Here is a 14,461-nt window from a genome sequence, read left to right as displayed (position 1 = left end):
AACCAGTGGTCCGGGGACGACCAGTGGTCCATGATGAGGTTCCAGGTGGTCCCCAGTTAGAACTTAAATGTGGAGAGTTGGTATCCAAATGGACCCTTACAGATCTTTAACTCTTGAGAGCGTAAAATGAAACCAAATAGTCTATTTGGTTTCATTTTACGCTCTCTAAGAGTAAAATTATTGTGAAACATCTGCATTACTTAATTAACAGGACGTTTACACAATTAGATAATGTAGAAGAATTGTTATTTTAATCAACGTTTGCCTGTTATCTCTCCTAATAGTACCAACATCAATACAGCATGGAATTGTGGATAAAATCTTATCCAGCGACAACAAAATTGGTGGTCCGTGGCTCAAATTAATTCCAAATAAATGATGGACCTTGATGTGAAAAGTGTTGAAAACCACTGATGTAGGCTATACTTTACATTACTTATGACTTTTTATTAGATTTTATTTATTTTACATTTTAGACAAAATGGCCAATTTAGCATGTTTCAGATTTGTATTGAAGGTACAGCCCCTTGGGAGGGACCCATAAAACAACCAATATGCTCTTCGAGTCCCACTCTTCTTGTATCCATTTAATCAGTGACAGAGTCACGACAGGTGACATTCCAGAAGATTTATGTGAAGAAGAGTAGAGTCAACTAACTAGCCTTGGCCACCAGTTTTACTGTGGTGAGTGTGTGTGTGTGTGTGTGTGAGTGTTGCGCGCAGTGACTTGTTGTGCCTTGTCCAGCCCCACTTGTTCCACAAATAGACGTGAGTGTGTTGTGAATGCTGCTACGGTGCACTTTACTGCTGCTGGTAAACAAACACAACCCGCTGCGGGTGGTCAGTCACTCACAACAACAAGGAAACAGCTTTTGAGAGAGACACTGTTGTTGCTGCATGATCGATAGTCCGAGAAGAATACTCACTGTTACCGATCATCATGGAACGTGAAGAAGAGTATGCAGGGCTCGGTAAGAATTCGCAGCAGAGACGCAAAGTGCGGAGCCGTGGCTGCTGGCTGGTGGTCGTCGTGGTGTGTGTGGTGCTGGGGCTGGGGGTCCTGGTCCTGGCTCTGACCCTGGGACTGACCCCCGCACCGCTCAGCTTCAGGGAGGAATTCACCACCAGATGCGAAGCGTTTGCGACGCGCTTTAACAAGAGGTAGCCTTTTGTTAAGACATTTTTTATGTGTTAATTATGTGTTAATTAAGTGTTTTCATTTTAGGAGATGATCGATATTTCACTGACAACATCATTCGGAATGGGTCCAGGTTTATTTCCTGTTGAATGACATCGGATGTTCATGCCACTTGCCAGTGCCACCATATATAGAGCATAGCAGTTAATTTTTCTTTCTTCACATTGATTGATTGAAATATTTACAGTTTGCAGAATTACAGTACATTTACATTACCTTGTTCAATTCATCAAAAATGCAGATTCACATGCAGAGTCAAAGGTGTTATGGTCATGAATGATTCACAAGGATCCTGGATGGCTCTAGCGTTAAAATAATTTATATAAATATTTATGACACACACACACACACACACACACACACACCCTCTTTTTACACTCAGTTAAATTAACTTAGGGGTTTTTTGCGAGCCTAAACTGTGTAAAACTAGGCTATAAAAGTCAGTGATGGAAAAAAAATCTATACGATATATATATATATATATATATATATATATATAAAAGCATCTATAAAGCAATGTAGAAAGTAAAAGTACTTAGTTTAGCAAATGTCCCTTTTCACAAGGTATCTATATTAAAATATATTTTTGAGAATAGCCGAGCTACAATCTCTGCAACATGATAAGTTTCTGCTAATATTATTGCCAGGTCATTTTGTATGTTTGTGGGAAAAATGGAATTTTTACAAAAAATGTCCACCACAAGCCAATGACGCATGATCATTCATTTTTTCTTTCCTTTTCCAGAATGGAGTGTGAACAGGTCTGGAGTGTGTTTGAGAGTGCCTATGTGGGCAAGGATCCATGCAACGTTCCCATGGAAGCCTATGACGCCCTTATCTCTGTAGCGCCCTTTGAACCTGCATGTAACCGAGTGAGTAACAACTAGGGCTGCAAATGTCCTTTATTTTTAGATACTTTTTTCAATGAATACAATACGAGAAGCACTTTTTACTGTCAAATTTGTTTAATTTTTTATATCGACAAATCTATTGCAATTTCTTTTTTTGTATTAGTTTTGAATATATCTTTTTTTTTAAAGATGGAGTGCTGTGATTATAAGGAGGAACATTTTTTTCAAAAAGGTGTACAGTATTTGTTAAAATGTCGTTTTTATATGGACACGCCAACCAGTTCATTAAGTATGCCTGGTTTGCCTGGTGGGTGGTGATCCACCTGAACTGAAACCGCACTCACAGCTGTTGTTGTATGATAAAGGGGGAGGGGTTAGGGGAGGGGATGATATTGTGATGTCACTATATCACTATTTTTGAGTGGTGTAAACCACTCAACAACTGGCTTTGTACCCGTGTACCCGTGTTTGTTCGTATACTAACCGAGCATGGTTGCTATGGTTAGTATGTGACGTCACTGTGTAGTTGCACCACTCAGTTCACACAGGTGTGACTTTTAATTTGACATTTGACTGTCAAGGTTTCAGCCCCCAGGAGGAAACCCTAAATATTTACAAAGTAAAGACATCATTGCACATAACGACCACACCAAGGGGTGTAAGGTACTGTCACCTCATAAACACGTGAAAAACTGGAAAGAAATACAAAATATCATGGCACTCTATCTTCAAATAATAAATCAATTAGTCTCATCAAGCACTTAAGCCCTATCTAAAACGTAGCCATAGTTGTACACAACAGCGAAAACATGTCACCATGCAACGCATTGTGAGCTTGTAGAAAAAAGTGGAATATTATTTTGTGTCATTTGCATATCTACAAAGTCAACAGGTGCGTAGGACAAGACCAGATGTGAGCCCAAACATACTTTCAACACAAATCTACCGTATATTTAACATACAGTACATACGATACAACCTTTTATGCTGTCCCTGGCGCACAATCCCTTCAGATGGGGGCTCCTCCTTGGCCAAATCCATATGCATTCCGGGGTCCTTGACTAACCACTGGCATAGAGCAAACTACGCGAAAGTGTTTGATAACTATTATTTTGTCTTAGATGATGTTCTGGAGCAAAACCAAGGACATCGTCCATGAATTCACAGAGAAGAGAGACTGTTATGTGACTCTGGAAGACTCTCTACTGGGCTTCGTCCTGGATGGACTGACCTGGTGTGGGAAGGAGGGCAGCAATGGTAAGTATTACGCCTTTTAAAGGACTGTACAGATGACACCAGCGATAAAACATAGAAGAGATGTGGCCGGGAGCTATGACAAAATGAGATAAAATGGTGACATAATACAGCAATACATTTAAACTAGAAAAAGTGCCCTTCTGGGCACAGGTCTCCACCAGGAGGATAGGACTGTGTGAGATGTTTGGCAAAATGTTTAGGAGTAATATAAACAGGTTTTCTTCATTTTGTTGAGGAAATGCAGAGTGCCTGGTGGCACTATAATAGGCCAATGTGAAAAGGGTTTAATGGCAATTGGATGATTTGAGGCATTTTGTTCCAAAAATGTGTTTTGCAAAAATCTACCTGTTGGTGGCGCTATAACAGGCCAATGTGAAAAGGGTTCCTCAGCCTAGTAAGAAAATGTGTGAAAGATTTCACGTAAATTGCATGCTGCGTTCATGATTTGAGGCTTTTGTTCAAAACGGGGCAATCTTGCAAACTGTGAAAGCCAATTATAGCCAATTAGGATGGAATATGAAATATCGGACAGATCTGACTTGAGCACATGACCATAGAGATACTGTGTAACGATTTGTGAGATTTTTGGACAGAATCTGGAGGAGTAATATCAAAAAATGTGTTTGACAAAAGTCGGCCTCCTGGTGGCGCTATAAAAGGCAGATGCGGAAAATGCAGGTCAAAGATTTGTCCTTGGCCTCTAGGGAGTGTGCATGCAACGTTTCACACAGATCGGTGCAGTTTTAGGTAAAACATGTGAAAAGCTGCCTCATGGTGGCGCTATAACAGGCCGTTCTGGAAAATGTGGGGCAGAGGTTCATCGTTGGCATCCAGGGAGTGTGTGTGCAAAGTTTGGCATCGACCGGGTTAACGGTGCCGGAGATTAGCTGTACACAGACGGACGGAAGGAAGGACGGACGGACACACACACGGACAGACGGACACACGGACGGAGTGCAAAACATACTCTCTCCCCATGCCTTCGGCCTGGTGGAGACAATTATCATTATATTTTCAAAAATGTCCTTGAGTAAATGGTTGTTCCCACCTGGTAGGCTACTCGGTCTGCCCCATAGAGTTTTATATATATATATATATATATATATATATATATATATATATATATATATATATATATATCTGGAGGAGAGAGGTAACCGGAAATCCCCGCCTGTATCTCCCTGGTGACCAGGTCATTCTTACTAGATTCCTGAACCACCTTAACTGGTTCCTTTTGTTACGACTCAGCCTAGTGGTCATCACTAGGTGTTAACATAATGTAATGGACTCCCTCCTCCCCAGTCCCCAAACACATCCAGTCAACACCAGTTTAAAATCCAAAATACAGTGATTTATTTTACAAGTGACAAAACATCATGGGTAAGTTACCTGAACATAAAATACTAATCAAACTAAATCCCATGCTTAGCTTTAACCAAAAATAAACATACATAAAGCTTACCTACTCTTAACGCATTAAAATCTTTGTCATTTTAGATTTCAACTACTTTAGCAATTATTTTTCTACTTTGGTTATTGAAAAATAGCAGATCTACAAGCTTGTCAGCGCTTCTTGCCACGATATGAGCTTGTAGATCTCCTATTTTTGAAAAATTGTGAATATATATTTTTAAAGCGAACATTTTTAACTCTAATCTTTGCTTCTGGGGGTGCCTGGAACAAAATCTTTTGAGTTAGGGGTCCACGACCAAATATATATAATTTTGCAAGCCGTTGGTAGGCAACCCGGCCTGGCGGAGACCTGCGATCTGAGGAGCCATACTTTTCTAGTTTTTCTAGTGAAATAAAAATGTCTTTGCTCAAATTTCATGTTAAAGTAAAGCGCATAATTCTGTATTCTTCACTGTTACTGTTATTACTACTACTAAACATGTTTGCAAAACATGCATGTTTGTTTTCCTAGAAACATTAACCAGTGGCTGCCCAGGATGGACTGAATGTTACAACAACACTGTCCGTTCGTTCTGGAACCGGGCCTCAGCTGGAGTAAGTATACCCAACAACAGAGCTCCTCAAATGTTCTCATGTCAGGAACCCCCCAAAATGTATATGTAATATATATATATATATATATATATATATATATATATAGGCTATTCATATAGCCTATATAGCCTTGCTCGCTTTTATCCTTTTCCCATGTTGTTTGTCTTTTTGTTTTTTGTACATTGATCTTATGTGATATGGACTACTGTCTGAAAAATCTAGGTTGCAAAGGCAGTGGCATGCTTTATTGAAAAAATAAATAAATATACATAGAGACATAAATATACATAGAAAACATTTTTCATATTTTTCATAAATGTTCAAAAATAGCATATGCACATGCTCACAGTGCGGCACAAAGTGACACGATGTGAGCTTGTATATCTACTCGTTTTGAATAGTCAACGTATAAATTGATTAAAATGATTGTGATGTTGTGTTAACACATTTTGCTGGGGACCCCCTGGAACCCTCCAAGGACCCCTAGGGGTCCCTGGACCACTCTTTGAGAACCAACCAGACCTAGAAATCAGTATTCTCCCTACTGAGCCATCCAGACCAATGATAATAAGTCTTTGAATAAAAACAATCAAGTAATGTGTACTGTGAAAAAAAACCCAGAGGCGACATTTTCTTAACCACTTATGCCCTATATACTAGGCCTAGCTAAAATAGCTAAGCATCTTGGAAACATTTGGTTTTTTTGGGGGGGGATGCTTTTTAAAAATTAGCCCAAAATATGGATGGGAAGGATATTGTGCTTAACATAAATGTTTTAATTTAAAGGGATATTTCACTTTCAAATAAAATAAACATACAAAAAACGCATCATTTCTAATATATATTTTTATGTTTATTTCATTTGAAAGTGAAATATCCCTTTTTTCAATTGTTAAACTGTGATATGTTCAAAAGCAAATATCAGACAGTCTATACGTACACTGTTTACATTTCCTAAAAGTGAATGCATGCATTTCCTCTGATAGGCAGAGTGGGAAGGAAAGGGTCTGTGAGCCTGGGCTGTTTATCATTTCTTCTGATAGGCAGAGTGGGAAGGAAAGGGTCTGTGAGCCTTGGCTGTTTATCAATGAGGTTTTGTCCTGCTCTCCTCCATGGAGACACACTGCTTAGCTTCTCTCCTGAGTGAGCAGAGTCCCACTCACTCAGGATGCCTCACATTTGGCTGTTTAGGAATGTTGTGCAGCAAGCAAGCAGCAGAAGAAGAATGCATTTACAAGGAGCGTCAAACACACATTACCTTGAGACAATTGCACGTGGCCCCAATCTAAATGACCTTTTCTCAAAAATGTACAAAGTCACACTCACAGCACAAAGAATGCCTAGTCAGTCAGTCAGTCAGTCAGTCCTTAGCCTCACGTAGCCAGACAACTATTCCACAATTTCTGAATGCTATATGACAGGTAGAGTCTGGAAATATACCACCCGATATCCAAGTAAGGAAGTTGCCATTTCCGTTCACGAAAATATGTTTTTATGTCTCTTATAGTTTGCAGAAGCTGCCTGTGGTGATGTCACAACAATGCTCAATGGGTCCATAGCTGCACCGTTCGATGCTAATAGGTGAGTCATTCTAAAAGTCTATTGCTGTCCAGTAATTGACTAGCCTCGGAGACCGCAGGCGTTTCGTTTTCACAAGAAAAAGAAACGCCTGGGAAAACAAGCCACATTTCCTGGTCTAGGAGTGGGAGTGAACTATAGTGCAGAGGGGCGTCGTTCCAAATTTGGTGACATCAGTATTCTCCGCTGTTTTCCAACGGGGAGGAGAGCATCGGGGGTGCTCAGATGCGTGAACCAATAGGATCCACCGACTGATCCAGCCGGCCCCCGGCCCCTCTATACCAGAAATAACACTGGCTGGGCCAGGCTAGTCATTGACTAACTACTGAAGTTACAAACTGAATAATTACCTTCATAACATGTTTAACTGTGGCGTTCACATAAACTCCTTTTTTAATGCACGATAAAATATGAATATTGAAAAATGTGTATAGGCTTTTTAAAATGTGTTTACACAAATCTGCTTAAAAGACCTCATGAACTAGGATTGAATGTTGACCTTTCAACTTCAACCCTAGCTTTATGACATTATTTATGACGGACATTGTTGCCAACTCATTTTAAAATGCTACTGGGTCCTTAAGCGTAACATACCATGGCTTGTCTACAAAGTCATCTTAACAGATGACTTAGATAGCATTTGAAACAGACTTATAGCATGTCATGTAGACAGCACAATAATTGCATTGTATATAGTCATAGCACATCATAGTAGCCTACATATGTATAGCATAGTATAGTATATATGTATAGTTAATATGTATAGTGTCATTATATAGATATGTTCTAGTTACGTTCTTAGCTTACGCATGTTTCTTGATAAATGCATTTTATATATGTGATGTATTCCCATACTTTTGTTCCTGCCTAATGTAAGTCGCTCTGGATTAAGAGTGTCTGCTAAATGCCTAAATTGTAAATTGTAACAATTATGGAGGAATTTAAAACGGTTCCATTCAGGGTAAAACTTGATTAACCTGTAAGCACATTGTCAGAGATGAGCTTTTCTCCCTCCAGGGCGTAGACACCAAGTGGTGCGTAGCCACTTTTATCACCACAACCACAATCTATTCACGCTTGCTACTGTCACGTACTGTAGACCACTGGTTCTCAACCTGTGTGTCGGGACCCCCAGGTGGGTCCCATCATGATGCGCCACGCTGTTCCAGGTGTTGCCAAACAATATTGCCAAAAAATATATTTTTGGCAAGCTGCACAGCTTGTGTGTGTTGACATTTTTAAAACCTAAAAAAATAAATGAAAAAAGACCATTACTGCAAAAGTAATCAACAAACTATACTATTGGTCAAACATTGTCCAAATTAGCCCTTCACTAAATCCTACCCCAAAAAGCGATTGTCCAATGCCAATCCAAATAGTTTAGCAACGGTTGCTATGCAGGTCAAGCTTTCTTCGCTGCTAACGTGCCTATTGGACAAGGATGGGCTGGGGAGGGACTTAGTGAAGGGCTAATTGTAGGGGGTTCCCAATTCAAATGAGATTATTTGGGGGTATCACGACCTGAAATGGTCACTGGTTCCCAAATACTGGGTTGGGACCCATTTGTGGGGTTGCGGACACCTGTGTGAACTGAGCGGTGCAACTATACATTTATTGTTATAGTTACTGTACTGTGCTCTGTACTGTACTTGGATTATATTTGGAAAAAATCTTTGAGAAAATGACAGAGTTACCGTGTGGGGTCCCCGGAACATCCAGCTAAAAAAAAGTATTTTCATGAAGAAATACAAGAAAAGTCTAAGAAATTCCATAAATGAGAAAACAAATGTTAGTGAATATAGCCATACAAACTCACTAGCAACGCGTTGTGAGCTTGTAGATCATTTAGGCTTTATCACTCTTATTTTTCACTTTTATTCCTATTCCTTAGTTAATGTAGTGTAATCCATAGGGTTAGGGTTAGGGTTATTACAGAAAATAATTGCGTGCGTGCGTGCGTGCGTGCGTGCGTGTGTGTGCGTGCGTGCGTGCGTGACTTTTATTTTGTTTTCTTTTTCACCTGTTAAAGGTGTAGTGAAATACGTTTTTCACACTTTTAGACCATCTCCGTGGTCATCATATGAGCATTCCTAACAATGGATGCCAAAAAAATGGGAAAATTCTCATTTTTGTGTGTTTTTATATCAAAAGTCCATAAAAATATTTTTTTTATTACTTCCTGAAAACGAAAACGTGCTGTGTGATGACGTGTCGAGGCCAACATCGATAAAAGCCAATAAAAATGAAGCTCACCCGTATCCTCTCCATATGTGCGCATCCGTGCAGCACAGCTGCTATTGATTACAGAAATCCTCCGTTTTTATTCCCATTCCAGATAACATCCAGACAGTGTATTACTCGGTTTCAACTTAATCATCACGCTAAAATATGTATCTGAAAACATTATAGGGTAGAAATAAGCCACATAACAGTAAACTGGTACAGTTGGCCGTCTATTTGATTTGTAAACAAACACACACCACGCTGCTGCGTATAGCATAGCAACAGTCCCTAGCTACCGTCCCATCGCCTGAAGGGATGCGACGCTCTGATTGGTTCAGAAACTTCAGACCGGTGTTTCAACTTGAAACCGTTTGAAACTTCATAATAAAATGTCCACCATTTCCGTTTCATTACACCTTTAAGTGTATTGGCTCTGTGATGATGCACTTAAAATACTTGACTTGACATAATTATTGGGATAGAGAATTATAGTTTAGTGCATGATTATGGCAGATATAACCATGCTATGGCATTGTTTTCATCACATATTTATTGCTGAATCTAACCACGCTATGGCTTTGTTTTCTTCACAGTATCTTTGGCAGCATTGAGGTCCAGAGGTTCAACGCCGCCAGAGTAAAGACTCTGAATATAGTTCTGGTCACCCAGGAGTCTCTTGTGTAAGATGTGTTCCTCGTACTGCATGTTTCCCATGGATTATCTACACTTATATATCATTATGAGGGTTAACAATTCTACGCTTTTCTGTTATGTGACAGCAGTAAAACATGGTGAGTGCGTACAGCAGGGGTCTTCAACAGGGGGCCTGGGACCCCTATGGGGTCCTGGAGTTATTACAGAGGGATCGTTTTTTCCCCCCTTTTACATTAACCAATTGAACCCTAGCATTCCTATTCCGAGGAGAACTTAGCCAAAAATAGCTGATCTACAAGGTCACAACGCCTCGCATCACTGTTTCCGGCAAAGAGGTTTGGTGTAGAGAGAAAAATAGCAGTCTGAAAGGTCAAGTTTGACTGCTGTGGATCGGACTGAGTGACTGCTGTCCACCAAGTGAGGCCTGTGGACTGAGTTGCTGCCTATATAGGGCACACCCAAACTGTCATTGGCATTGATGGCAATCAGAGAGTTGCCATCAAGTGAGAAGTGTCCACCAGAGGCTGCTATTTAGACGGCATGGAGAAAATTCACAGCACTATGTACGTATTGATGATGAGTTAGGTGGTTAAATGTCTTGAAAATACACATTGACATGAATCCAACACCAATGACAGTACTGTCAAACAAGTCTGTGAAGCTATGTAATCTATGAAACAGTGTAATCTGCAACACAGTTGTATACAATAGTAGTTAGTGGGGGTCCCGGCCAAAGAGCTAGTGGGTCCTTGGCCTGGAAAACGTTGAAGACCCCTGTAGTGTGAAGACCAAATTGGGCAGACTTACCGCTCATCATGTAACCGTTACACCATTGGTTCCCAAACCTTTTCACGTCAAGGACCCCCAAATTGACACTAATTAGCCAGCAGACCCCCATTTGAAAAGACATGCCAGGGACCCCCGCATGAGAGAAGACTTTTACGGCTCTAGCAGTGATTTTCAATCCGTTTAATTTCAAGGACCCCCAGTGTCGACATGCATTAGTCTACGGACCCCCATTTAATAGCATTTATATCTCTGGGACCCCCAATTTATATTGTAAAATCAATGCTAATTTAACTCTGAGAGTGTAAAAATTAGTTACAGACCCATAAGGGTCCATTTGGGTCATTTAGCTGGGGACCCCCTGGAACTCCCTCAAGTACCCCTGGGGGTCCCCGGACACCACTTTGGGAACCACTGCGTTACACGATGGGTTCTGGACGTTATGATGGGACTTTGGTAGACAGGTGTGAATAAAACACAAAGTGCATGATCTTCCAATCAATCCGTTTTAAGTCTGCGAGTCATAACACATGAAACATTGTTTTTTTCTTCATTTTTTCCTCTTCTTTCCTTTTCTTCAGGACAGATTGTAACAACCCATCCTTACGGGACCTGCAGAAAGAGCTGCGTCCTGGACTTAAATACAAGTGTAGGGAGGTGGCAGAGTAAGTGTGTGTGTGTGTGTGTGTGTGTGTGTGTGTGTGTGCGCATGTGCATGTGTGTGTGCGCGTGCGTGCACGCGTTCACACACAGTATGTTGACGCTCTTCTCATTCTGTCTCCCTTCAGGGCCAACATCAGCGCCTGTGCCTCAAACCCAGAAACACCCTGTGGGGCCTGTTGGTAGACAGGTTCCTGAGTGGTGCTAGACACTCCAAGGCACAGCTTTGTCTGTAGGTCTGTCCGTTTGAGCACGGAATTGTCTTGTTTGTACCATAAGCTGCAGGTCATCAACCTCCTGATTGACACACACACACACACACACACACACACACACACACACACAGCACCACCACTCTGTTCAGACAGGTCTGATTTTTTTGTATCCTGTTGGTAGATAGGATGTGTTTTTTAGGCATGTAACGATATATCGATATAGTTACATTTTTCGGTAATTTGTCTGGAAAATAATTGTGTTGAAAATATCGTGAAAAATCGTATCGTGAACCTCACATCGTGATACATATCGTATTGTGAGTTGAGTGTATTGTTACATGCCTAGTTTTTTTTTGTATCCTGTCCAGACACACAGATGTAATGGACATCATTTTGTGTTAAAGGACGACCATTTTCAACCTATCTTCATATAATTGGTCCTCACTAATGCTCATTATAATATGCCACCATGGTTGTCTACTCTGTCTGTCTGTGTCTCAAGGGCTGTGTGGACAGTTCAGAAACCCACCCACCAGTGACATCATCGATGGGAAATCCAAGCTAATAGAAACTGCAGGCTTTCTATTCATGGCACGCTAGCATGCTATCAGTTTTACAAAAACTCAAACAACAAAACAAAACCTGCCTAATGATGATGTCACTGGTAGGGGGGTTTCTGAAGTGTCCACAGCCCTCCTATGAAACACAGAGCAAGTACAAAAAAAAGGTAGCATTTTCTCATGAGCATCAGTGAGGATCAACTATATGAAGATACTGTAGTTTGGACAAGGGTGTGAATGTTTATGCATAAGTAGATGAATTTACACTAGGAGCCTTATATTGATATCATGGACCGACAATATGCTGCAGACAGAAAAAGTACATCATAATAATCTTTTATACATACTTTAGTTTGTCTTTTTTTGATACTTTTTTATATTCTTGAAAGGGACCTAGGATGTGTAATGTACTGTATAAGCCTACTAAACTGCCAGTGCTGCTGTAATAATATTTTATTTTCATATCTCACTACTTGCCTCACAATGGAATTTCAAATACTTGTTGATTAAAATCCTGACATGAGCAACTGGTGTGAAATCATTTGTATTTTTTCTTTACCATGCTTTGGCCTGGCTAGTGGCTGGACGGGCTACTTTACTTTGACCATGTTATCCCTTTGAAGTTGTCATCAATGTACGATAACCGTTCTCTGTGTGTGTGTGTGTGTGTGTGTGTGTGTGTGAACATTTTCTGTAATATTCCAAATGCTCCAGATATTATTTTTATTATGAAACAAGTAAATCAGTTGTCATCTTTGAAATAGGCTGTTCTTTTGATCTGTACATGGACATTTGCTTCACATCTAAACTCATGAAATATCAGCCCTTGGTAGAGTGTATCAAGTCACTTGGCTATAACTGCCAATTAATTGTGCTCGTGTTTGGAAGTCTGGGGCATGTCCACAGACTTGTGCTCCGTGGATTGCAACTTGGAGGACTGCAGAAGATCGCTGCAAAAAGACTGACCAAATATTGCTCAGTCTCTGCAGTGATCGGCAGCCTCTCTATTTGGAAGAGGCGATGCTTTGTCTATCCTTGAGTGGACTATTACATTTTCATATACTGTTGACCGGTGCTAGACTATAATCATTGCATTTCATATTACTGTGAGTTAATCATACTGCATACGGTGTCTGGTTATGCCTTCATTTGAAAACCTCCTCAAAAATGTTTGGATCTGTTGTGTGTGTGTGTGTGTGTGTGTGTGTGTGTGTGTGTGTGTGTGTGTGTGTGTGTGTGTGTGTGTGTGTGTGTGTGTGTGTGTGTGTGTGTGTGTGTGTGTGTGTGTGTGTGTGTGTGTGTGTGTGTGTGTGTGTGAACCAGCATGTGGATAACGGTTTTACCCTGAAAATGGTCCCCATCAGTGAGTTTGCTATACTACGATGCTCCAGTTTCATGGAACAATCTACAATTCGTGGTAAAATAATAATGCCCCAATATCCAATGGACAATGTAATAAGCTGCTCTCAATTCTCCTTGCCGCACAATGTAAATAGTTTTAGTACTGTTTGGGTTTTATTTGTTGTTTCTGTGGGTTTGTCTTAATTGTAGTGTGTGTGTGATTTTGACAGCATTGCAATAAACCTCAACGCTCTCTTTGAGAATAAATAAAGGTTTCAGCTTTCAATCAATGAAAAGTAAATGATCTATGCCAGTGGTTCTCAACCAGTGGTCCTTGAGGGGGTTCCAGGTGGTCCCCAGCTAAACCATGGATAGTTGGGAACCAAATGGACCCTTAGAGATCTTTAACGCTTGAGAGTGTAAAATGAAACCAAATAGACCCGTAAGGGGAGAGTTAGCCATGATTTAACTCTCAAGAGTAAATTATGGTTAAACATAATCATTACTTAATTTACAAGACATTTACACAATTAAAGTGTAGAATAATTATTATTTTGATCAGCGTATTACCACATCCATACAACATAGAATTGTGGACACAATCTCATCAAACAATAACAAAATATTCAAGGTTTTGGGTCTGAGAGGCTAAATCTCATCAAATGGTGGTCCGTGGCTCAAACGCCAAATAAATAAATAAGGATCCTTGATATGAAAATGTTTGAGAACCACCGATCTAGGCCTAACTAGTGCTTTCCTTTACATTCTGATGGCCTGGCTGCTTGGTCGGGAGTTGTGAAAGTAGCCACAGCTGGTGCTCAGAATAGGCCTGACATGCTTGTTTGCTTATTCACTGTTGTAGGCCTATTTTTGTGAAACCATACAAGCAGTGGAGTGACAGAAAAAAAAGAAACTAAGAAGCGCTACGTGGGTCCTTTATATGTAGAGAGAACTGTTGACAGGTGCTCTTTGGAGAGGGTTTCATATAGCAAAGCACAAGAGTTCTTAAAAGGTTCTATACCTTGAGTCAATGTCACTGTGGAAGTATAAGGTGGCGAACTTAAAAGAGGGTCCAAGGCAGCTCTGTCCAGTAGAAGTAGAAAAATCCTTTATTTCATTGATTAGTTTAAA

At 40.3% G+C, this 14,461-nt stretch overlaps 1 protein-coding gene across 1 annotated transcript; it reads left to right on the top strand.

Moving 5' to 3' along the window:
• Positions 1–575: 575 nt before the first annotated feature.
• LOC306913077 (ADP-ribosyl cyclase/cyclic ADP-ribose hydrolase 1-like) lies at positions 576–12,520 on the top strand. The gene is made up of 8 exons (XM_079489600.1): positions 576–1,161; positions 1,944–2,070; positions 3,171–3,306; positions 5,231–5,313; positions 6,821–6,894; positions 9,708–9,794; positions 11,136–11,219; positions 11,343–12,520. Exons 1-8 carry the CDS (start codon positions 941–943, stop codon positions 11,398–11,400), a joined length of 870 nt encoding a protein of 289 aa, XP_079345726.1. The 5' UTR covers positions 576–940; the 3' UTR covers positions 11,401–12,520.
• Positions 12,521–14,461: the final 1,941 nt, after the last annotated feature.

The sequence above is a fragment of the Electrona antarctica genome (assembly GCF_951216825.1).
Source record: "Electrona antarctica genome assembly, chromosome: 20".
NCBI classification, from domain to species: Eukaryota; Metazoa; Chordata; class Actinopteri; order Myctophiformes; family Myctophidae; genus Electrona; species Electrona antarctica.
The sequence above is the reverse complement of the archived record's forward strand: the minus strand, read 5'-3'. Positions and strand labels throughout refer to the sequence as shown.

What these genes read in the sequence shown, in the direction of transcription:
- LOC306913077 (XM_079489600.1), top strand. Translation starts at nt 941, where the DNA reads ATGGAACGTGAAGAAGAGTATGCAGGGCTCGGTAAGAATTCGCAGCAG. An exon ending in TGGGAAGGAGGGCAGCAATG is followed by an intron (nt 3,307 to 5,230) that starts GTAAGTATTACG and finishes TTGTTTTCCTAG; the next exon opens with AAACATTAACCAGTGGCTGC. An exon ending in GTCACCCAGGAGTCTCTTGT is followed by an intron (nt 9,795 to 11,135) that starts GTAAGATGTGTT and finishes CCTTTTCTTCAG; the next exon opens with GACAGATTGTAACAACCCAT.